This window comes from Anser brachyrhynchus (genome assembly GCF_964034855.1).
Source record: "Anser brachyrhynchus genome assembly, chromosome: 4".
Lineage (NCBI taxonomy): Eukaryota > Metazoa > Chordata > Aves > Anseriformes > Anatidae > Anser > Anser brachyrhynchus.
Genome location: NC_137698.1, coordinates 15,862,702 through 15,885,936, shown reverse-complemented (window position 1 = coordinate 15,885,936; position 23,235 = coordinate 15,862,702). Strand labels below are relative to the sequence as shown.

Genomic DNA, 23,235 nt, shown 5'->3' with positions numbered 1-23,235 from the left:
CAAACCCTGATCTCTCAGCAAGGCTGCAGCCTTATGACAGCAAAATTTGCTTTTCTTTCATCTCCCTCCTCCCCAGAAAGTATTGCCAACAGAGTTTAACGTGGAGCTTCCTTCTGAAGCAGGAAGGTGCCCATCTAGTGCATAAGGTTAAAAATAAACCTGGCTAACCGTGGTGGGGATGAAGGGGGGAAGGAATATCTACCTAAAGCACTATTTGTTTCAGTCACCTTTTGTAGTCACTTTTTGTAATCAAAGAAGAGATTTTTTAAAAATAAGAAGGATGAATGAATGCAGCAAAACAGAGCACATTCTGCATATCTACATTGATAAAAATACAAAACCAATAAAATCCAAGCAAAGGCATCTATGAATTTTTAAAAAGAAAATGAGTGGAGAGACTGTGCAGAATGATACTCTGTGTGATTCTGTTGATTTCGGTGGATTCCCTGACTGCTGGTGCTCAGCATAGCTGAATTTCAGTTGCTAAATCTGTGTGTCTGCATGTGCAGTCCCTTGGTCATTACGTGGTGGCGTGAGAGCCATTTTTAGTCACCCTCAGCCACCTGCATCTCTCTGAGGCTTTCTGTCTAGATTTCAAACTCTTTAGAGTAGAGTTTGTTTTGCGGGCTGTTACTTTTAAGGACTATCCCCTTTTTACTGTGTGACACGTTAGATAACCATAAAATTATCTGGGCGAGCAGGCATTAAAAAAATGGAGGCAGTTTGTCAAGGGGCTGGCAAACCATCATCTCAGGCTTGAATTCTGGGCTGAGTGGGGAGCTACCCAAGGCAGAGACTACTGGAAGAATAACTGAGAATTTGAAAAGAAGTATGAACCAGCCTTGTGGTCTCAGCCTCGCTGTGCCTCCAGTTAGCCGGGACACATGAATTAGGCTTTTCCAGATTAGAAACCGGGCAGATGCCTGGATGAGGTGAGGCAAAATAGTTGGGTCATTGTGTGCCCTTGCTATGCTGGAGAGAAGGCTATCCATACCATTGCGCAGGGTATCTCCAAATTACATTCTATCCACTCACAGTCTGTCCCACAGCTTTCTTTTCTCCTTGCTTCTCACTCAGAAGCAGAGAAAATGGTGGATTAAAAACAGACCTGCAGCAGTCACCAGTTGCCATCTGAGGAGCAGTGATTGCCTACATCAAAGCAGTGTGCTTCAGCTTGGCAGGTCCTGAAAACTGGGTAAACTAACTTAAACTGGAGGTTGGCTCCAGTTTCACTTGAAGTTTTCAGCAAATCCTGAAGGAGATGAAATGTTTCTAAGTAACACTTCTTTTCTGCTCATAAAAAAATAAATAATAACCTTACATTGAGAGATAAGGTAGCATTAAATCAATGAGAGTCTAAGTGGAAGTTGGTCTGCTGTTACAGCCCTGAATTTTGGAAGGGCAGACTTTTAAGAAACTGAGGGCATTACATTGCTAGGGCGGTTGAATGAAAATATTCAGGGTCTGGGACATGAGGAAGGCCTGGATTTCCATAAGACACACTTGCAAAAGTAATCTAGAATTTTAACCATGTGGCTGCAGACTGCTCTGGATGGGCTTCACAAAAAATGGTAAGATTAAGCAGGCAGATTACAAAGTCTGATCAGCAAAGACGGTTGTATTTTAGTGGCCAATAGTACAAAGTAAGAATTTCTACCAATGTGTGAGTAACAAGCTATGCGAATATTATGTCTCACTTATCAAAACCAAGTCATTTTTATTGCTGTCTCTGACACAGGCCTGTATCCAGAGGAGGTGATATCTGAAAATTGGCACTGATGGATTTGGATAAGGTGTCTTTGTCTGAGGCAAAACATATCTTCTGTGTGCGAGCAAGGATGGAAAATTTTGACCCAGAGGTGACTAGGTGGAAAAGCTGAGCATGTCAGGACAAAGGCTCATAACTGAGCTTGGTCTGCCATCAAATCTGTCAGAATCCAAGTGAAGCACCAAAAAGTGAGTGAAGTTGCACCCCATCCTCTTGTTTTAGTTAACGTCAATATTTGCCCAGTGTGACTTTTTCCACAGGAAGTTGGACACGACTATTTATAAATAAAACTGCACCTGTTCTGTGGCTAGAAAAAAGCACCTGCGCTGCTTCTGCACAGAACTTCTCTTCCTGGGATTGTGTGGCTGCCAAATTTATCAGACTCGGGGCGGGGGGGGTGTCAGATCATACTGAACTCTTTACCGCAAACTCTTTACTTACTCCCTCTACTCTTGTGACGTGGCTGTCCGCATTACTTCCAAACAGACCGCTTCCATGTGGCTTGGTATTAATTCGATTTTCCCAGTGGAAAGCTGGGGGAGGCCGGGCCAGGCCCTCCATGCCTGATGCCAGAAACAAACAGGCAGCCATCCAGGACGTGAATGTAAGTTTGAAGGAGTATAGACAACCTGAAAAACCCTCCTGATGAGGGCTTCCCTGCTGCTGAAAATCCACACTGCTCCTTTACTGATGCCCTGCTTGGATTCGCTGGCATATGAAGGGTGATCCAAGGAGCATGGGTGCTGCTCAAACAGCCCCAGCAATGCTTACTACCAGGAGATGCCCAAATTCTGGCAGAGAAGCAATTTAGTAAGGGTGAAGAGCTGGAGAGATAATACACATAGCTCAGGGGAGGTTTTCAAGCACTTCTCCCTGAAACTTTGGCCTGGCTGTGGGGAAGTAACGAGAAATTTCCGTTAATAAGCGCGCAGATGGCACAATAAGCTCACATCTGGCACCATTTCGCGTACCCATCAGCTAAGCTAAAAAAAAAACCAAACACTTTTGGACGGCCAGCTGCGTTCAAACCCACGCGAGCGCGCACAGGCCGAGGGGGAACCACCGCGCCGGGGGCCGAGGAGCGGAGGGGAACGGGAGCGGCAGCGGAGCGGAAGGGGCGGTGGAGGCCGGGCCTGAGCCGGCAGCGGCGGCGCCATGAGGACGCGGCGCGGCACCGTCCTGCGGCCCCCGCCGCAACCCGCCGGCCGCGATGGAGGCGAGGAGGAGGAGGACGAGGAGGAGGAGGTGGTGGTGCCCCGCGGGGACGTAGGGCCCGAGGGGCTGGGGGACGAGGTGGAGGATTTCCACGAGGCGCAGTTCCAGGCGGTGATGGCGGCCTTGGAGAGCGGGGAGGAGGCCGGGGAGAGCGAGGAGGAGGAGGAGGAGGTGCTGGGGCTGCAGCTGCCGGAGGAGGACGAGGAGGAGGAGGAGAAGGAGGTGCTGGGGCTGCAGCTGCCGGAGGAGGACGAGGAGGAGGAGGAGGAAGAGGAGGAAGAAGTGCTGGGGCTGCAGCTGGAGGAGGAGGAGGAGGGTGACGGTGGTGAGGAAGAGAAGGAGGGAGCTGAGTTCTATGTGGATCGCAGCGCAGAGGAGGATGAGGAGGATGAAGATGAGGACCTGTCCATGGAAAGCGACTTGGAAGAGCGCAGCAAGGACACCAAGCTCCCCCACGAGCTGTCCTGGGGCCGCCGCAAGCAGCTCTACTACGACACGGACTATGGGAGCGACGGCCAGGCCAAGGGCAAGCGTAGCCAGCAAGAGGTCGATGCTGAGGAGGAGGAAGAGGAGCAGGAGGCTCAAGTCATCCAGAGGCGGTTGGTGCAGGACCTGGGGGAGGATGATTATGGGCTGGATGTGATCCAGGGCTACGTGGCGGGGCAGCAGAAAACCCACGACAGCAAGGGGCAGAAGATTGCCAAGGATTTGCAGGCCCTTTCCAAGAAGGAGCAGCTGAAGCTACTGAAGCAGGAGTCCCCTGAGCTCCTGCATCTGATTGAGGACTTTGAAGTCAAGCTGATGGAGCTCAAAGATGAGCTGCAGCCACTGCTGGAAATGGTCAGAAGCGGCGTTATCCCTCAGGGGAAGGGCAGCCGCTATCTGCAGATGAAGTATCGGATCTACCTGAATTACTGCGCCAATATCAGTTTCTATTTGGTTTTAAAGTCAAAGAGAATGCCAGCTCACAGTCACCCCGTCATTGAGCGGTTGGTCGCTTACAGAAATATCATCAATGACCTGGCTGTGATAGACCAGAGGTTATCCTCGCAGGTTCGCCTGCTCCTGAGGAACTATTACGATAAGAAGGAAGAAAAACTGCGAGAGCAGAAGAAGTTTCCGGCGCTTCTATATCTGGCTGCCAGGAAAAACAAACCAAAACGTGCTTCTGCACTTGCTAACGGCCGTCTTGCTGCTGAGGAACAGGCAGACAAGTCTGACCTGGATGAAGAGGCTGCCCTGAAATACTATAAGCTGATGGAGGATAAGCTGAAACTCAAGAGGAAGAGAACGGAAGACCAGGACATGCTCGAAGAAGAACCGTTGGAGGAGGAGGATCCAAATAAAAAGAGAGGCGTGACCTATCAGATGATCAAGAACAAAGGCCTCACCCCCAGGAGGAAGAAGATTGATCGCAACCCCAGGGTCAAGCACCGGGAGAAGTTTCGGCGGGCCAAGATTCGCCGGAAGGGCCAGGTCCGTGAAGTTCGGACAGAGATGCACCGATACGGCGGGGAGCTGTCCGGCATTCGTGCCGGGGTTAAGAAAAGCAGAAAGCTTCAGTGAAATTTATTTTTCTCTGTTTCAGAGAGCTGCAAGTAACAGTTTTGAATGCAATAAAATTTTTGTTAAAGAATGTGTGGTTTTCATCTTTAAGTGGGATTTTTTTCTTTGATTTTTTTTTTTGTTTGCTTGTTTTTCTGTGCTGTAAATACCGGCTTTGAGAGGCTACAAGGGGTGTGTCAGGTGAGGGGAAGGGAATGGGCCAGGTGGGATGAGAGCAGAGGGGGAAGGAAGGGGGCATCCTGCCGAGGGTGGGGTGAGAATGGGATTTGTGCAGCTGTCACCACCACCTCCTCCTTATGGCCTTGTCCTCTTACTTTCTTTTTACTGTGTAGGGTTACAGATACATGGTTATGGTATTTCCTCTAGTTCGTGCTCTGATTAACTCATCCTTGTGTTCATACATGTAAGAATCAACTGTTCTTACCCTCCTAAATCATTTTAATTTAGTAGCAAAGCAGGAAGCTGTTAGCTAAATCCCAGATGGCTGAGATGCTATTTCACCTGCTCCTGAATTCAGTGAGAGGCAAAGCAAGGACACTTCTGGATTGCATAGTTACTTACCTATGATGAATACATTAACTTCATCTATGATAAATTTCCTAACTGTTACACAGTTGTATGTTTAACATGGCATTGCTGCAGGACAAGTTGGTAAGACATAACGTAGCCTGCACTTTGAAGGTAAATTTTCAACATGTTTTGATTACTTCCCTCTGGTGGGAAAACACATCTAACCTGGCACTGAAATAAATTCTTGCTGGGAACTGATGGGGGCACTTTCAGTTCACATGAAGGAGGAGTGACTGGTTTCTTGCTCGTGAAGCTTACAAGTGTCACACTGTCTTGAGGTAAGACGTGCATATGTGGCTGCGATCTGCTTCAGTGAGCCCGCATCTTATTTGGGTACCAGTACCACTTGAGAGGCACTCTTGTCTGTTTGCCACGTGAACTCCCTTAAGGGGGACAGTTGTCTAGTTAGTAACAACCATTTCCTGTCATGGAAGCACCAGTGTAGCTAGTGTTTATTGCGATAGTCTCAGGGAAGCCAAAATATGAATGTGTAGTGGTGAACCTGCAACAGGCTAGGCACTTTACTTAAAACATGCAGACACTGCTTGTTTTCTGCACATGAAAAGTGCTTCCATAGCATTTGTTGCAAACCTTTCCATCCTAAGCCTTTTCCTGCTAGGAACATTCTTGATTGCTGACTGGAGACAGTTTTGTTAACTTTTAAAGCTGATTCTTAAAGGGAGAGGTGAAAAAAGAACAAACATAGGCTGGACAGATGGGAATTGAAGTAGGGAGGCTTTTTGTAGCCTTTGTATGTCCCAATTTCGGAAAGAACTCAGTTCAGCATAAGAATGCACCCGGCTAAATGTTGAAATGACAAGTTCTGCTGACTTTAATGGTCCTGTACTCGTTTGCCCCCTGCTGTTCGTAGGCAAAACAGCAGTTAAACACTGCTTTAAAAAAATACGGAAAGCAATAAACCCCTGCTCCGTAGAAACCAGCTCACTGTGAATTGATCCCCTCCATGCAATTGACCGGGAGGTCTTTGCCTGCCTGCAGAGCCAAGGCATTTTGCACGGCAAGGGGTAGTAGAAACTACTGTAAGCGCCTGAGGAGTGTTGATGGCAGCAGAGAAGAAGAATTTGGTGTTTCTGGTCAGTGCTGGTCTTGTCTGTGCTGGTAGGAGGTCTCTACATGGGGAGAGGAAAGGGTGGAGGTGATTGCAAGGGTAAGGATTCATTTCTCACATCCCAAAGTCCCAGCATCGACTGCTAGAAGGTGAAAATTGTTGTCTGAGGCCCTGCGGCTGGCTTCTCTGGGGAAGCTGGGTCTAAGAGGCACATGTCAAACCCTTGTTCTGCAAGAGCATCACACAGGCAAATGCATGGCTTGCTTGAAGAGGTCACTGAAAATGCCTTTTCATTTGAGCGATGCCCTGTCTGACCAGATGGCCTCAGGCGAGAAGTGTAACCTGTTGGCCTTGGGGATGAAGACATTCTTCCCGGGTGCTTGCTCTCTCGTACTGTGAGCTGCAATCAACAGCATTCGCTGCTTGCTGCTCCCAGAGAAAAATGCATGGCTATGAGTGGGTAGTCATGTGAAACATAACAAGTCTGCTCCAAAATGAGAAACTAGCCTAAGCCTTACCAAGGAGGGAACTGGTGCTTTTCCCAAAACGAAACCATTTCTATTAATTCTGCACTGGGATCATGATGGAGGCCACTAGTGATGATGCTGAGCTACGCTTTTGGCCAGTGAAAGCTTATGTGCTGGGGAAAAAGCAGCTCAGGTGGTTTTTCAAGAGAGGAGCGGTGTTTCCTGGCAGGCATCACACGGGATGTGAAAAACATCCCGCAGAGATGCTAACTGATCTCATTACTACAGCATCTGCTCGTGCACGTTTCGCACTTTGTGCAAAAATGAGGGACTGACGCGCTTCCGCAGACAGGCAGGCAAGCTGCAAGTATCCGAGGTGGTTTTGTGTTCCCTCGAAAAGCTTTAGGCAGCTGGCAAGCAAAATTCTGGCAGCTTCCATCTGAGCAATAAATAAGGGATATATGTTATGGTGCAATTACAGGCTCGCTTTCCAGAAACGTCGAGATTAAAGCTAAAAGCAAGGGCAAGTGCGGCGTGTCAGCGTGCCCACCGCAGGCAGCCAGCAGATGGCCCAGCTCATCTCCCAGGTCTGCGGCACCAACTCGTTTTAATGAAGATTAAACATGGCATTTTGTTCAGTTGGTTGGTTCAGAAACTGGACGAAGCCATAAATAGTTCTTTCCAGTATGGTTTTATGTATGAGTAATCATGAGAAGGCTGTGATTATAAATGCCATGGGAGGGGGAACACCGTAGCATTGCTCTAAGAAATGTTTAGTAGATGTTTAGTGCTGAAAGGAAATCCCTGATGGTAAATAGTTTTTGAAGACCCCTGTTAAAACAGATGCATGTGAAAGATGGGGAGGTATCACGGATCATGGTTAGGAAAATAAGTGGGGCAAGTTCATGGCTAACACTGTTTTGTGTTTTGTTTTTCCTTCTTCCAGTAGTTGCATCCAGAGTAAGCCTGGCTTGCCTTTGGAAGCTGGAACTGAAAAAATCCAAGGGCAGAGAGTTGGACAGTGCTTTCTGTGTCACAACGTAAAATTTCTGTTTGTGCAGGGTAAGGAAAATGTATTCAATAACTCAGAAGGAAGTACATTTGCTACTGCTTTAATTTTGTCAAGGCTTTCATAGTTGTCTCCCATTGTTTGCTATCAGCAACAGTTTGGACATGATTTTGCTCTTGCTAGCACTGGCAAATACAAATCTCAAAACCAAACGTTTGGATTTCTGAAAGGGATTAAAGCATCTGTTAAATTAGCTGCAACATATTGCATGACTTGGGGCAGCGCTACAGAAAAGTCTCCAGCAATCAGTTGCCTTTTCAGCTTCGGTTTTGCAACTGTTATGTGAGATTAAAAAAAAAAAAAAAAAAAAAAAAAAAAGCAGCCTATTTCAGTCTGACCTAAGTATACTGAATAAACAGGATATTCTTTAAAAACTGGCAGATTGGCATTCTCCCTCTGCTGACAACACTGTGGTCCGCATTTAAAGCCCTGCCTGAATGAAAATTCTTTATTGCTGCCTTTCTAAAGGCTGTCTTTGAGGTGAGATTCCTATGGGGTACCACCAATGTGTTTGTTTTAATGGTAAAGACTGTATTTGGAGTTTGTGTTGTCACCTCTTGTCAAAGGATCTGAAAATGCTGTTGTCAGTGAGATCTTGCACTCCGGAAAGCGAGGGGGAGGCAAGAGGTAGGGGAATGGCTTGACTTTACAGATAAGTTAACACATGTGGGTACCTGACTTCCTGGAGATTGTTTCCCCAGATTAAAATGTGCATTTCCACAGATTAAAATCCACGTTTCCCCATGAAGCTCGTAGCCCAGTGAACTGCAGCAGCTGAGGCAGCCCCGCACCTCCCCAGGCTGCTTTCTCCATTCTTTGCCGCTCACTTGCCAGCTACATGGGGAATGCAGGTGGAAGGGGCAGTGGCTCGTTTTGAACCACAGCTGTCCCTAGCAGGGCAGTGGTGTTTTATCTGGGAGGCTGGGGCTGCCTGCTTCGTGCCATAGCCACAGCCTGGCTTCTGTGACCGCCTCCTGTGGTGGGGACGTGGGGATTTAGAATCACAGAGTCATTAACATTGGAAAAGCCCTCCAAGATCTTCTGGTCCAACAGTCCCCTCACTACCACTGTCACCCACTAAACCATGTCCCCAGGCACCACGTCCAACCTTTCCTTAAACACCCGTAAGGACAGTGACTCCACCACCTCCCTGGGCAACCCGTTCCAGTGCCTGACTGCTCTTTGTGAGAGGAAATGTCTCCTCATTTCCACCCTGAACCTCCCCTGGCGCAACTTGAGGCCGTTCCCCCTACTCCTAGGCCATTCCCCCTACCCCTACTCGAGGGGAAAGGGGGCGGCACAGCAGCCGGGCTCGCCGCCACCACCCGCCGGGCCCGGTCGTGGGCGGAGGCCGGAGGCCGGCACAGGCCCAGCTTCCCCACCGGGGCGGAGCCGCGGCCCGGGGCGGCGATGGCGGAGGCGGAGCGGGCGCCGCTTGTGGCCGAAAGTTGCCGGGACGGGGGCGGCGGGGAGCTGCCCCCCGCCATGGAGCAGCGGGACGAGCCCGGCCCGGCGGCGGCAGAAGAGGACGAGGCGCCCCCAGCCTCGCCGCCCCCAGCCTCGCCGCCTTTCTTCCTCCTCTACCCCGGCCATGGAGGCGCCGCCGCGCCGCCCAGCGTGTGGAGACCCCCGGCGCCCCGCGGCGGGGCCGCCCTGCCCGTGCTGCTGCTGAGCTACCCGGGGCCGGAGGGAGCCGCCGGCGCCCGTGAGTAGCCTCGGGGCCGGGAGCCTCCCTTTTGCCCTCCTCCCTCCCGAGCCGGCGTGGATCGGGGTGCTGGGGGTGTAGGGAGCGGGGGGTCCCCCCCTGAGCGCCCCCTGAGCTGGCGGGGTTGCGGGGAGTGGGGTTGGGGAGGTGCCGTCGTGGCATCGCCGCTCCCCAGGCAGCACACGTGTGTGCCTCCGGTTAGGGGAGGTGTGCTGCACCCCAAACGCAGCCAGAGCACTGCTCTGGAGACACGTTCGTGGGGTCTTCTCTCCTTTCGGGACCGTTCCTCTGAGAGCTGTGCAGCCGTGGGGAGCCTCTTCTCACAGGTAACCAGCGACAGGGCTAAAGGGAATGGCCTCAAGTTGCGCCAGGGGAGGTTCAGGTTGGAAATGAGGAGACATTTCTTCTCAGGAAGAGCAGTCAGGCGTTGGGACGGGTTGCCCAGGGAGGTGGTGGAGTCACCGTCCCTGGGGGTGTTCAAGGAAAGGTTGGACGTGGTGCTCGGGGACATGGTTTAGTGGGTGACAGTGGTGGTAGGGGGGTGGTTGGACCAGATGATCTTGGAGGTCTTTTCCAATGTTAATAGTTCTTTGAAGCCTAACAGCCCAGCCCTGCCTCACGATGTGGTTAGGAGATGGAAAACACCCACTGGGGCTTCCTCCTTGTGCTGGGGCAGAGGGTATTTGTTCTGGGTGCCAGGCGAGGCCAAAGTGTTTTGCTACGTGTGCTCTCTCCTGTGGGGTGTGCTGGGTGGGAAGCTGTTTTCAGCTTCACGGTGATCTTTATGATGTTCTTGCAGTGCATTTGAATAAACTGAAATAGTGCGAAATGGGTGTGTTTTAGAAACAAAAACTATGCATAGGGGTGCGTATAGCAGAGATTTTCCCTTATCCATCCATCTTGAAAATTGCCTGTAGCTTTGTCATCTTCTGGGCTTGTGCCTGGGCACGGGTGACAGCTTTTTACCTTTGTTTTATTTTCTTCTGGCTGCATCTCAGGTGTGTATTCACTCACACAATAGCTGATGATTTGGGGGAAGGTATCTTCGTTGGGTTTTACTCCTTCTGAAGGTAATGTACATTATTTAAACTATTAGTCAGCAAAGCTATAACCAGTGAGATAAATTAATTTCTGTAATGTAAAGAGCAGGTGAAGTGACCCACCTTTGTTCTTAGTTATATGAAGGGCTCTCTCTGGTCGCAGATCTCTTTCTGCGGACTAAGTATCCCTCCCTCCTGACTCGTCATTTTCAACTGTTAACTTCCTCTCAAAACCAAGATATTTTTAAAAAGTGTCTACTAATCAGGAAATCTTCACACTCTGTAGCTGTGTGATGTGCGTGCAAGGGAGTGAGCTATTCGTGACAGAGAAAAGAATTCTCTGAAGGGTTTAAAAATATTTATTTAGTCTTTGCTATCGTGCTTGTACTGTTCAAACTGCTTAATTGTTCTAGTACCTTTCTAGGAGGGGTTCTGCGTAGATGTGGTGAGGCTGAGGCACGTTTGTTCAAGATCACAAGGAGTTAGTGTACACACTCATCAGCTGAGCAATGCTTTATCCCTTGTGTTGGTGTTACTCTGCAGCGGATATTCATATAGACTATGTGGAAAAAAGCATTGTAAAATATATCTGGAGTCTCCCTTGCTCATTCTTATCTCAGAGGTAATATCTGCCTGTGCAATATCGTGTCGAAGCCTGCTCAGTGACTGACACAGCTGGGTATGAAGGGAACAGGAATCATAAGCCATTTGCACAGTGTCATGGACTCTGATCTGTTTCTCCCGGGGGGTGTCCTGTCTGCAAATCAACTTTTTCATCATGCCTGTTGTTCTGTGGGTGGTTTTTTTTTTTTTTTTTTTGGTTCTCATGTCTCTGAAACAGCAGCTCTCATTTGCTCATCGCTGAGCAGCAGGAGCAATGGATCCTGCTGCAGAGTTTCGCTTGTTTGCTTGCTGCTTCGGGACTGATGTTAAAGCAGTGGGTAGAGCTCAGCTCTGCAACAGAAAGCATTTTGTGTGTTTGAGTGCTGAACTGAGTCTCAGCTACCTGTAGAGTACCTGGCCTTGCAGGTGTCATCGCTTGCTGCATCTGCTCTAGATGGCTGTTACTCTGCAGCCTTGAGGTGTGGTGTCATTAGTGATGGCCGGGCTATCAAGATTGTCCTGCTTGTGTTACTGGGGAAACCCGTTGGCCTGTTTCACGGGCTCTTCTCAAACTTTGTGAGTTCATGTTGCAATAGCATGTGACTGCTTAGCATCGACTATTTTTGGTCTGCTTTTCTTTGCTCTGCAATAGTACCTGAAGTGATTGTTCATGTCTGCTTCCCTTGATTCTTCAGTGCTTTAGTTATTTTTGGAGTTGAGATAAACCGGGGAGTGTGAAGAAATTTTTTTTTGCATGATGTGCCTGTGTTACGAAAACGTGATGTACTCTGTGAATGCTTAATCCCTCCCTACATAGCTGTAAAGTGAAAGGAGAGTTTTAAGTGAAAGACGGTTCCTGCCAGATCATGAGTTCCTTCCTTCAGTGCCCTGAAGCCTGTCATTTCCACAAATAGTAATGAAAGTAATTACTCTTTATTGACATTAGCCTCTTACAGTGAAGGCAGTGATCAACTCCCTGAAAAGTCAGTAGTGCAGGATGTTTTGGAGGTTTATTTGAGGTAGTCTTTTTATTTCCTGTCATGACGCAGTCATGTAACTGTTCTCTTGAGAGAGGTATCTCTGCAGGGTAGAAGGGGCCTGTAGAGCTGTTTAATTCCATACTTGAAAATTTTAGAAGAGCATATTTGCTATTGGTGAAGTAGCTGCAGCCTTTGTAGCTCCGTTAGGGTTCTCGTGGGGAGCGGTGGCCTCACGGGATTCTGTGTACGACTGTTGCTTCCATGGGTAGAAACCAACTAAAGCATTATTCGTGCCCAGGCAGCAGCATCACCCTCGTGCTACCAGGGCGGTGGAGCAAGCTGTGTGGTGCCGGTGATGTGAAGCCCAGCAACTAACATTTGTGGTGACAAAGAATGAACTTGTAAGAGTAGTTATCACTCTTACTGTTATAACTATTATTTTCTGTATCAGCTTTGTCTCGTGCTTTCTTTTTTTTCCTGTTTTTCCAGGACTGATTTTTCTCCTTCTTATCCAAGTTTTATTTACAAGGTGAGAGGGGTGAGATGATGGCAAATGTCAGGTCAAGATGAGAGCTGCTAAGGGAAGGAGACTGCAAAAGCTTTTAATGCCAGCAGCACCTGCTTTTTTTGATACAGATGGTTCCAGACAGAGAACAAGAGGGAGACTTACTTAAACATGCTGAGCTGTAGTGAATCCTCGGAAGACTTAAATGCTATAAAAGCAACTTGATCGTGCTGTCTTTGAGGAGGGAAAAAAACAACAAAGTTCCTTGCTCCCACTCAAAGCCCGACAGATACAATACTTCAAGTAGACTTTTCTTTCCTGTTACTTAATTGTACCCTCAGCTATGTCAAGTATTTAAATCCTTAAATATCTCTACTTCCCAGTAGGTAGAAAACAAAGTTTATCGCGTGTTCAGGGAGCTGAGAAATTCTGTTGCTGGTTTCCAGCTCATTACATTGTCTTTTGCCTGTTTGTGTTTTTTTGGCATGCAGCGTTCAAAGTGCCACAGTTAGGTGAGGTATGCGTGTGTGTCTGTGCTGGCAGAAGTGTCAGAAACAGCCTGAAAGAGAGGTGGCACGAGAGGAGGAGTCATGTTCATAGGTCTGCCAGGAAGAGGTTTCTGCGTATCAGGAAAGAGCATGGGCAGAAAATAGGAAGACCAGATTTTTTTCACTTAGATGTGTGGGAGCTGCCTTGCTGGACCAGACTGACAGGCTGTCTGATGTGTGCAGCAGCCACAAAGAGGTTACAGGCTTTTGGAGAAACTTGCACGAACTTGCTCATGATTCACGCTCGTCTTACACTGTGATACAAAAGCTTGTGTTTCATCATAATTTGTATCCTTTTTGCGTGAAGTTACCTCTGATATGGTACTCTTTCGAGATGCTCTGAGCAGCTATTTTAGAGCTCAGTGGTGCATCTGAGCTGTTACCAACAGTTTCCTTCAGAAGTGGTTCCCATTTGCATAGTACTATTGGCTTTTTTATGGTTCTGTGGTCTCCTGCAATCTTAAATAACCAGAAATAGTGCAGTCATCTGAAGCAGTAATCTCATTGCCAACTTTGCCTCTTTGTTGTATGGCTGCTGTGCAATCTCTACGCAGCAATCAGGGAAAGGTTTCTCGTAAGGATGCTAAGTCAGCTTGGTTGCAGGCTGGATTTCCTGGCATTGGCAGTAAAACTCCACCCAAAGGTGCCCCCTGGAGTCCAAAAGGTGCTTTGGGGATTTGTTTGTTTTTTATTGCTTAGATCATTTTCATTTCAAAAGCTGAATAAATTAGGAATATTTTCTAGTACAACTGAGATATGAAATGCTTCTGGCTGGTGGAATCGTTTGCTTTCAGATGGTTAAGTCCTAAAACACAAACGTTTTTGTAAACTGCTGCATTTTGTCACCTGTTAAAGCCTCTATTCTGCTTTGCCATCACGTAGTTAATATTAGAATTTTGTAAGACCAGTCAAAGCCGCCTGACTTGTCTGAGATTCAGAAAGTGGTTGTGTGTTACTAACCTCCTCTTCATTTATACTTACCCTTGGTCCTCTTCTGTCTTTTGACCACTCTTTGAACCTTCCTGAAGCTTGAGCGCTCAGCATGGAGTTGCAGGGGATTTTTATCAAATGCTTTATGAAGCCTACAAATATTTGACACTGTTGCTTTATAAGATTCTTTGTTGATTTGTAGCTTTGAAGCACAGGATGGGGTGGGGGTGTAGGTTTAGTATCCTGATTTCCAGGTGGGGTAAAAGGCTGTCAGGTCAGTAAATCACGGGATAGTTCATGTGAGATTTTTGCTTGTTGCTGTTAGTGGTGGGGTGGGGGACATTGTTTGCTTGTTTCATGAGTATATCCTTCATTTTCCAACAGTGCTGTAACTGACATATAGACTTTTTTTTTTTTAAAGCATTCTTGATACTTGTTTTAGCCTACCCTGAAAGTGGTGTTTGAAAGCGAAGTTCTCTGTTTTCATTCTGTGGGTGTGAATTCAGTCGTGCTAAAACTTGGAGATTGCTATCTTCTCAGGGCAGGTGAGGAGTTCTTAGCTATTCAAATACCCATATCAGAACTCCGTAAGGAAAAAAAAAATCAACTTGAAAAAGAAATTCTGTACTTGTCTTTAAAAAAAAAAAATCAGTTTTTAGGTATCTGCATAGATGATAATGATTTTGTGCCTTAAGGAGTAGAAGTTTTATATAGGTGAAGTAGCTCTGTTTCTTTTAAGCTGGCAGTTGTTCAAAATCTGCTAGGTGGTATGCTCTGTCCAAAGCTCTGCTTTATGTAAGAGATACTAATACACTGAAAATTTTCAGAGCTGGGCAATACTTGGAATTACTTCCGTTTTCTTTAATAAAATATCCCTATGCAGTCTCTACAGCAGGAACATTGATTGCATAAGGGAGCCTGAAAATGCAACTGAGCTGAAAGGGACAGACTGGCTTCTTTTATTTCTTCGTGCTAAGAAGCAGCAAATGGCATGAAAGAAAACAAATAGAGCAGTTGGTTAATTTTTAAACAAACTTCAACTGTGGTCCCACTATATGGGTCACTTGTCAATGCTGAATCAGTGGAAGACCTTTGTTGTGAAATGGGAGCTGCAGGGTTACACCTGATGTTGTTTGTGTTGTTTTTTTTTTTCCCAAAGGAAAATAGTTAGACTGTCAGTTAGATATGTCAGATAATAGCTTATGGAATAGCTTATGGTATTTGGTTGATTTTCAAGGGTTTAATTTATTTGCTGTTTGTTCAGGTCCTTTCAAAAGGTAGCAAGAGTGAAGTGAACAGCTGTTCTCCTGTACCTGTTTGCATATGGCAACTTTCACTGGTTTTAAAAGTATTAAAATGTGACTGCTGAAACCAGAGATTGTTGTTGAAAGGATTTATAAATACAATCCGAGTTAAAATGCTGTCAGCGTGGATTATAAAACCCATTCTTTCCTAGGGAGAAGGAACAATAGGGACTGTTGTCATTTGTGAAATAATTCTCCTTTGCATCGCTGTAATAACATGCTGCATGGCTCTTTGTTCTAGTCTAATGGGGAGAAAGAGTTGCTGAGTCAAAATGCTCTGCACCAAGCAGGAAGTTTTCACGGAAAGCAACTGCTTCCTCTTGACTGTTAGAAATAGCAACCATGATTCCTGTTTTTTGCCAGTTTTATGAGTTTTTGGCAGAATAGGTGCTTTTTTTCAAAAGTCTGTGTGTGTTGGCATTCTGAATTCTGCATCAGGCGATCAATTATTGTGATCAATTATTGTATTTCATATTGCTAAGAAATAGACACGCATCCTTTTGAGCGTTTCTTAAGGAAAAACCATACGGCCAATAACTAAGTTCTCCTGAGTTAATCGTTCACGTGTTTCTATCAATTTGTTTTTTTGGTGAACAGTCAGCTTTCACCAGATTTGTGTGGTGGGGGAGAACGAGGCATCCATTTCAGATGCTACCCAGCTGCTCTCCACAATATCCTCGAGCCACACGGGAATAAGATAAAGTAATTTATTACTGCCTCATATCGCAGTTCAAGTGGGTGACGGTGCTGTGTCAGGAGCCTTGGTTAATCAGTGACCTTAGGAATAAGAAGGGTGCCTGCTGACTCGGGGCCAGCGCAGCTCCTTGTGCCCTAGAGGTGGGGCTGGGGGCACCGAGGGGACTGGGCCGGCAGGACGACGCAGTGCTCTCACCTGGTTCGTGAGAAACTGGAAGCCCCTTCCTCTACCTGCTGAGAGGTAATGCCTCTTCGCGGGCCTCACCTGAGCAAGATACCCATTTTCAGATGAGGTTTTTAAGTGTAAGATTGAGTCGAGTGCCTCTCTTTGTGCTGTTCTTCCTCATTGTTCTTCCGTGTGCATGTGCCCTTCTAGAAGAGCTTAATCCTACAGCGCTGGAATGCTTAGCTCTGGGTCTTTTTTTTCCCCCCATTGTTTCCCTGAGATGACAAATCCATCCTAAAAATACTTTTATATGTCAGGAATCTTAGTTCCCTTTGAGAATGTTGCGTGACCAAAAATTAAAATGAAGCTGCGACTTGCGCGCCTCCTGTGAAAACAAAGGTGCTTATTTTTCATTCACCCGGTGCCATCGGGGCGCGTGAAAGGAATACAAACGCCTCTTTGTGTGCCTCGCGCCGCGGGTCTGCGCCTCTCCGTAGCGTGTGGCGTGTCGCGCTGGCTCCCGGATGGACTGGCAGAGCCCGGCGAGGAGGTGCTGCGGATGATGAGCGCCTAATTGCCGTCCCTGCATCAGCAGCCTCTACGAAGCATCCTGGGAATTGCTCGCCCTGCGCTCGGAGCAGCTGATCACATGAGCCTGAATTTTCAGTTCAGTTCATTAGTCAGCCATTTTGGTCAACACCCTGCTTACTGCGCACAACCAATCCTATCAGCACTTGCTGCCCTGGCTTATCTGGGAAGAAAGGAACCTGCAGCTTGATTTCAGCAAACCTGGATATCCTCCTCTCTGTGCTTCCTTTGTTTTTGTTTGTGTGGTCGTCAGAGGAAGCCCTTCTTTTTCTTCCTCCTGCTTATTTTCTTCTGTTTATAATTTTTTTCATGTTTGATGCGGAAGTCAGGTTTTCTGTGGCTGCTTAGGATCAATAGCCTTCAGCATATCTGAAGACAACGACAGTGGTGGAAAGGAGGGAGGAAGAGTCGAGCGTGAAGGAGCAGCGTTTTTACCTTGCTTTATATATGAAAAGGCCAAAGCAGTCTGTGCGATCCTGAGCATATCTGTCCTATACTAGCAAGGTATTTCTCCTTTTCTTCTTCAGAAAGCTTTTCTTTTTATTTTTTTTTCCCCCCCTGTTGTTGTTGTACCAGCTGAGTCATCATGTCTGCTCTGACGCCTCAAAGCGACATGCCAACCCCCACCACAGACAAGATCACTCAGGCTGCCATGGAGACCATCTATCTTTGCAAATTCCGAGTGTCGATGGATGGAGAATGGCTCTGCTTGCGCGAGCTGGACGACATCTCACTGACACCCGACCCAGAGCCTACCCACGAAGGTACGGTCCGGTTCCCTGCCTCGGGATCCCCGCAGCCGCCGCATTGTTACGGCCGCTGCACAGGTTGGGAGGGGGTGTCTCTGGGATGAGATGCTCTTGGCCTGCCTGGAGAACCTGGACACCATCTAACATATCAAAAAGCCGACTCGGTGCTTCAGATTGCTGTTGGAATTTGGTGTGTCCTTTGTAATCCACCCTTTAACAGAGACAGACTTGTGTGGTTTTTCTTTAAGGTGTATCAGGAAAGATCAGGTTTGTGTCTCAGGAAGGAACATACCATGTCGTATATTCAATAACATCTGTAATCACAACTTTAATCTTATAGCTGTATTTGTCAAATGTCAGCTTCTACAGCTGGAGCACACTGTCAAAATACTGCCTTCTGTCTGTACATGGCCGGTGGGTAGTTTTTGGAAAGCCCCAAGTGATTACGCAGCTATGCTGATTGTCAAGTGATAACACCATCACAAGTCTTGCAGCTCACTTCTGCTGGCCGTGCTGTTGTTTGTTATGGCTTAGAAGCCTGAAATGTGCAGGTGTAACACATCTTGCTTTTTGTTGGAAAAGGATTTGTGATCTGGGTTGATGGTGAAAGCAGTTTAATACCAGGTCAGGTGAAACAAGGACTGAAAGCTTTGTGAAAACTGAGAGGAGGAAAAAAACACACCAAGAGGACGGCGACGCATTGCCCTATCAGTAAAGAAGCGGGGAAGGAGGAGATGCAAAATTCCTGCAGAAATTCACTGTAAGGTAGCTAGTGCTTCCATGGTCACTTAGCACCAATACTGCTGGGTTCAGAGTGCCCCTTGCCAGATGCTGAGCATCTTTCGGTCATACAGCGAGGGAACTCCATCTTTCATCCCTTTTCCAGCAACTAGTGAAGTGTGTAGTCCCACCAAGTAGTCCTGCTTGACCTATTTGATGCTGGCTTAGCAACTCAGTAACTTCTTACTGTATCGCTGTCTTGCTGGATGAGGCAGCTTAAATTGTGGGGAGGACTCGAGCTTTAAACTTAATTCTGTGGTAGCAGCCCTCTGGTTCATATTTGCTTGCCAAATATGTGGTAGTGGAGAGAGATTTAAACAGCAGAGACTGACGTTCCCTTTGAAGCACATCCCAGCCTTTCAGAGAGCTGCTGTAGGCTCAGGAAAATGGAGCCAGAGCAGTCAGTACAGGGTGAGCCAAGGGTGCAGTAATTCAGCTGACTTCCCATTTCTATGGTCTTGTGTGTGGCATAGACGTAGTCTTGTGTGGCTTTGGACTTCCGATTTTTGGGTTGTTTTAGCAGCATCATCTTGTGTTGGTGGATTGATTGTTACTCTTTGTCCTTCTCCCTCCCTCTCTGATAAACAGTAACTGCCCTTTTGGTTTGTCACACTGTGATTAGTAAATAATCAAAGCAGTCTAGGGCTCTTGGTATAGCCTAGAAAATCTTTCTGTAGCACTGTGAGTTCGTTATTTAGGTCCTTGTTCTTGTATGCATCTTTTCTTTCTTCGTCTTCTCGCTCTGGCCAAACTCGGGGGGAAGGTAGGCTTAGATGAATCCAATTCCTGTAATAAAGCTTCTCTGCATTACCTTTCTCAAATATGTTGAAAGCGTGTCCCTGTAGACTACAGATTGCACTCTTGCATGTTTCTGTAAACAAGGCAAAGGCTAGAATAACCCGTCCCCAAACTACAAAAATAATTGCTTTTTAAACTGTAATTATAGTCACTCTCTTGCAGGTACCAGAGAGAGTTGAAAAATAGCATTTGCTCATTTCACTGCAACATTATTTCATTTGCATGTCAAAAATTAGTAAAAAGAGTGCTCTGTCATAATGACCTTGATGCAGCTATTTATACATTCATAACTTAAAGTTGCTTGTTGGGAGGGAGAGACTTTTTTTTTTTTTCGATCCAAGTTATGTTTTTAGTAGAGATAAGCTCAGGGAGAAGTGTTCATAATAAGAAAGCTGACACAGCTTGATCCCTTGTGTTGAAACTGCAGTTACTGCATCAGCACTGCTTTGGTGTCCTCGGTGCGTGCCAGGGTTGAGGGGACGGGATGACGGGGCTTGCAAACACCAAGTGCTTGTCTGAGAGGAAAAGCAGCGGAGCTGGGGCTGGCTTGTTCTGAAATAGCTCTATAACACTGATGCAGAAATGTAGGGACTGTGAAGAAAAAAAAGCCCTAGGGTTCTGCCAAAGGCATAACAAGAAGTAGCATTTTTTTCCTACGAAGCAAGACGTGTAAAATAACAAATAAAAAGAATATATTGCAGTTGCACATCCAACATCCTGCTTGAAAGAAGGATTTGAAGCCCCAGGTTACTGTCCTTCAGTTCATGCTGCTCCCAGAGAGGTTTTGCCTCCAGCCTCTCTCTGCTCTGCGACCTGCTGTGCCCCCTTCCCCTGCCCACAAGCAGCCATCCCGCCATCCTCCTCCTCCTCCTCCCACATCGTTGTGCTGGGGATGAGCAGAAGCCGTGCTCCTGGCCTTGCATCACAGCCGTCTGCACCCAGAACTGCCCGCCCGTCACGTCACAGCGAGAGGAGGACCTGGGAATGAGGGAGACGGCAGCTCTGGGCAGTGGAAAAGTAAGGAGACAAGACAGAGGGTCACGAACAGAACAGCAGAGAGGATGGGGAAGGCTGAAAATGTGATGGGAAAATAAGAGTTGAGTCTCACGAATTTGGACTCGTCGGGGCTGCTCTCATGAGGTGCCCTGTGATGACTCAGTGAATTCCATGGGAGACCGGGGGGTCTCCCGTTGCACCTTCTGGGTTCCCTTATTTTGTTTTTAAACCAATAACTCTTACAGACCTTACACCTTCAAGCTTTGCTCCCAATTTTTGGCTATGGTGTGAGATTCAATTTCTGTATTTTTAAAGATTTTGTCGTTGTTGTGGTTATACCAAAGGCAGGGCTAAACAAGTAAAGTAACAGAAAACTGGATTGCTGCTAAACAAGTAGCTGCAGGTTTTTTTTTTCCTCTCCCATGAAAGGAGACTTGTTAGCTGTTACTTTTATTACTGCTTTTTTATTGATGCTTTAGAGCAGATGACTTAGGAAATAGGGTTTAAATGTACAAGAGGAAGCTAAAGGAAGTGATTCTTGTTCACTCTGGTTTGATATCCCTCATCAAACCCCTGCATTTCGATTTCAGTAAGAGAGAGACATTGGAAGACAAGTTTAAATAGTGCCAGATTGTGGAAATATGGTGTTAGGGGGAGCTAGAGGCAGGTTGCTGTGCTTCCTGATCTTGCTTTGAAAGTTCCCTAAGCAGAGAGGCAGCTGGCGCTTATTTTTGAGGCCAAACCTGCTGCCAGCCCTTTCCTCAGGAATCTGTTGGCCTTAGCCCTCGCTGGAGTAATCCAACTTGAGGCCAGTTTTCTGCTTGGAGTTGGAGGGGCAGGGAGGGAGCTAGTAATTTCAGGACCTAGTGGTAAACACAGTTGTATTCACTGATGTTAAAAAACAGTAGGCATCTTCCTGTAGTGATGTTGATTTCCAGTAAAACCAAGCCCAGTTGTGCTGGGAGATGGGTTCTGGTCTGAGAAGAAAATCTGGGGCTGTTTCATTTCTTGCCATAGAGTTGGAGTTTGATAGCATAATGCAGAGCAAAACTGAGTTGTTCCTCAAGTTGGGTAGCAGTAATGTAGATTCATCAGTACAGTTAGGGAGTTTCTTGCAACTGTATGTGTTCAAGATACCATGTAATAGGAATGCTGCAGTTTAACAATGAAAGCATTTCCTTTTCTTTTGAAACAGTTCTTTGGACGTGAAATAAGCTTGTTTTGCTATAAAGTATAAGTCTGCTTGGCCTAGAAATACCCATATTTTTAAACAATGGGTCTTAAGTAGGAAGTCAAAACTTTTGTTCTATACCAAAGTGATGAGGTGTGGCACTGGTGGCTATTAGACTCTTGTTTGTTTGCAATATATATAACAGTTTAGGCATCCTTAGGGACAGAGGTGTGGAAAAACATCTTATATTTTCTGTTGCTCATTCAAGCATGCATGCAGAGATAAGAGTCAACACAGATCTGAACTTTTGGGCCAACGTAGTAAGTGCAAAATGGTCTTGTATTGTTTTACAGCATGGCAAATTTCTGCTTTGAATAATCATTCTTTACGAGGAGCTTCACGTTAGAGCAATGGAAATTTTAATCCTCATGAGAGCAGCTTGTAATTGAGAGCAGAAGGAATACATGTGATAGCTGTATGATCTGAATTGATGTGCAGCTATTACAGTATCACTTTTAAAAAAAATCCTATTGTATTTGCTCTAAAATGGGGAATTAGAGCAGTATGTTCATAACATGCAAAGATTAAATCATTTTTTCCATAGTATATTTTTTGCTAGCTAAAATTGGCTTTTTCTTTACTTTTTTTCACCACTTGTTTAAAAGTCTTACTTTCAGCTGCATGTTTGTGTGAGATGCCATGAGCAGAAGTTGAGGATTTGCTGTTACTGACAAGTTGTACTTCTATGTGCTCAAATACCTCTTGCCTATTAATCTGTTATTCTGCTTATTAGGTTGTCCTTTAGATTCTACCTCTTTTCTCTGTTTTCTCTTTAACTATTTTCCCATCTTTCTTGCACAAGCAGCATGACCTTATGTTTTCGTTTTGCAAATAAGCAGATTCTCAGCACGGAAGTTTGCGTGCTGGGGGCTGTGAGAATCGCCTCATTTTCGGTGGGGGAGCTACAAAGCCATTTGGTTTTGTCCAAATCGTGTGCCATAAGGGGCTTGTGCCAGACTGGGCCGTGTGAGTGGGGAGGCTGGGGGCCTGGTGGAAATCATTGGTTTGCAGAGGACAAAAGGCACCTAGGAAGAAACCCTGTGGACTCTTAGTTGGTTTTAGGTTTTCTGTGGTGTGGAATAGGAAGAGCAAACTGTTGAGAGAGGTGGAATTGCCCCACGAATTGTGCCTTTCAGACTCCAAACCAAATCTGGTGTAAGCATCCTACTGAGAGTAGCAGCGACCTTTCACTCACTGGCAGAAACCGCGTGAGATTTATTCTTTTGTCATAAAAGTACTCTCCTAATCTGTGAATGGTGGCAGTAAACCTCTAAACAGGGCAGAAGTTTGAAGGAGCTTAAAAAAGCATGTGGCTTGCCAGATTGGCAGTTGTGGTACTCTTAGGTCATGCGCCCTCCTGACAGGCGTGAGCTGGAGACTGGATTTAATAGAACAAATGCGAAGTCGATTATGTGTGAGATACATGAATTAGTCTGTTAGTAATCCTAGGTCTTTGGAATAGCAGTTAGGTCATGTAATCCAGACAGCACATACTGAAAAGCAACGTGATAAAGATTGTCATCCTCCTGGAGAGGAGGAAGGAGATGCCCTGCTTACTGTATTTGCACTGAATCCCATCACAAGCCGGCAAGAGAGCTGTGAAGAAAGAGAAATGACCGACAGAAGATTTGACCCTGAACCAGTGGGGAAGGAAGATGAAGCTTTAAAAAGCTCCTCGGGACGATTGGTATTGTTCAGCAGCCCTCAAGTTAATTGGAAAAGAGAATGTCCTGTTAGGTGAGGATGAGATGGATGTCACAACAGCACTTCTCTAGTTTGGGTTTGTTTTAAAGGTTAAACTTCTATAAATATTTTCAACATTGTAATTAAGAAATTGCAATCAAGAGTTGTTTGCTCTCCTAAGCTTGCTCACTCTAAATGAAGACAGACGA

General features: G+C 46.4%; 2 protein-coding genes across 10 annotated transcripts in view; both read left to right on the top strand.

The window, feature by feature from the left end:
- Positions 1-2,871: 2,871 nt before the first annotated feature.
- Positions 2,872-4,621, top strand: UTP3 (UTP3 small subunit processome component). Of its 2 annotated transcripts, XM_080589225.1 has the most exons (2): positions 2,872-3,154; positions 3,203-4,621. In XM_080589225.1, exons 1-2 carry the CDS (start codon positions 2,924-2,926, stop codon positions 4,547-4,549), a joined length of 1,578 nt encoding a protein of 525 aa, XP_080445351.1. In that variant the 5' UTR covers positions 2,872-2,923; the 3' UTR covers positions 4,550-4,621. The 2 variants fall into 2 exon arrangements, with proteins under 2 accessions (XP_080445351.1, XP_080445350.1); XM_080589224.1 differs by having other exon boundaries at positions 2,872-4,621.
- A 4,402-nt stretch (positions 4,622-9,023) lies between these two features.
- The window catches only part of RUFY3 (RUN and FYVE domain containing 3), a 55,856-nt gene continuing 41,644 nt past the window's right edge, over positions 9,024-23,235 (top strand). For 2 of the 8 annotated variants that reach the window (XM_080589211.1, XM_080589217.1), the window contains exon 1: positions 16,612-17,553. In XM_080589211.1, coding sequence (XP_080445337.1) covers positions 17,376-17,553 — 178 coding nt within the window. In that variant the 5' untranslated portion in view covers positions 16,612-17,375. Of the gene's footprint in view, positions 9,430-9,549; positions 9,756-16,552; positions 17,554-23,235 lie in introns of those variants that run through there. The other 6 variants (XM_080589213.1, XM_080589214.1, XM_080589210.1 and 3 more) reach the window with 6 other exon arrangements.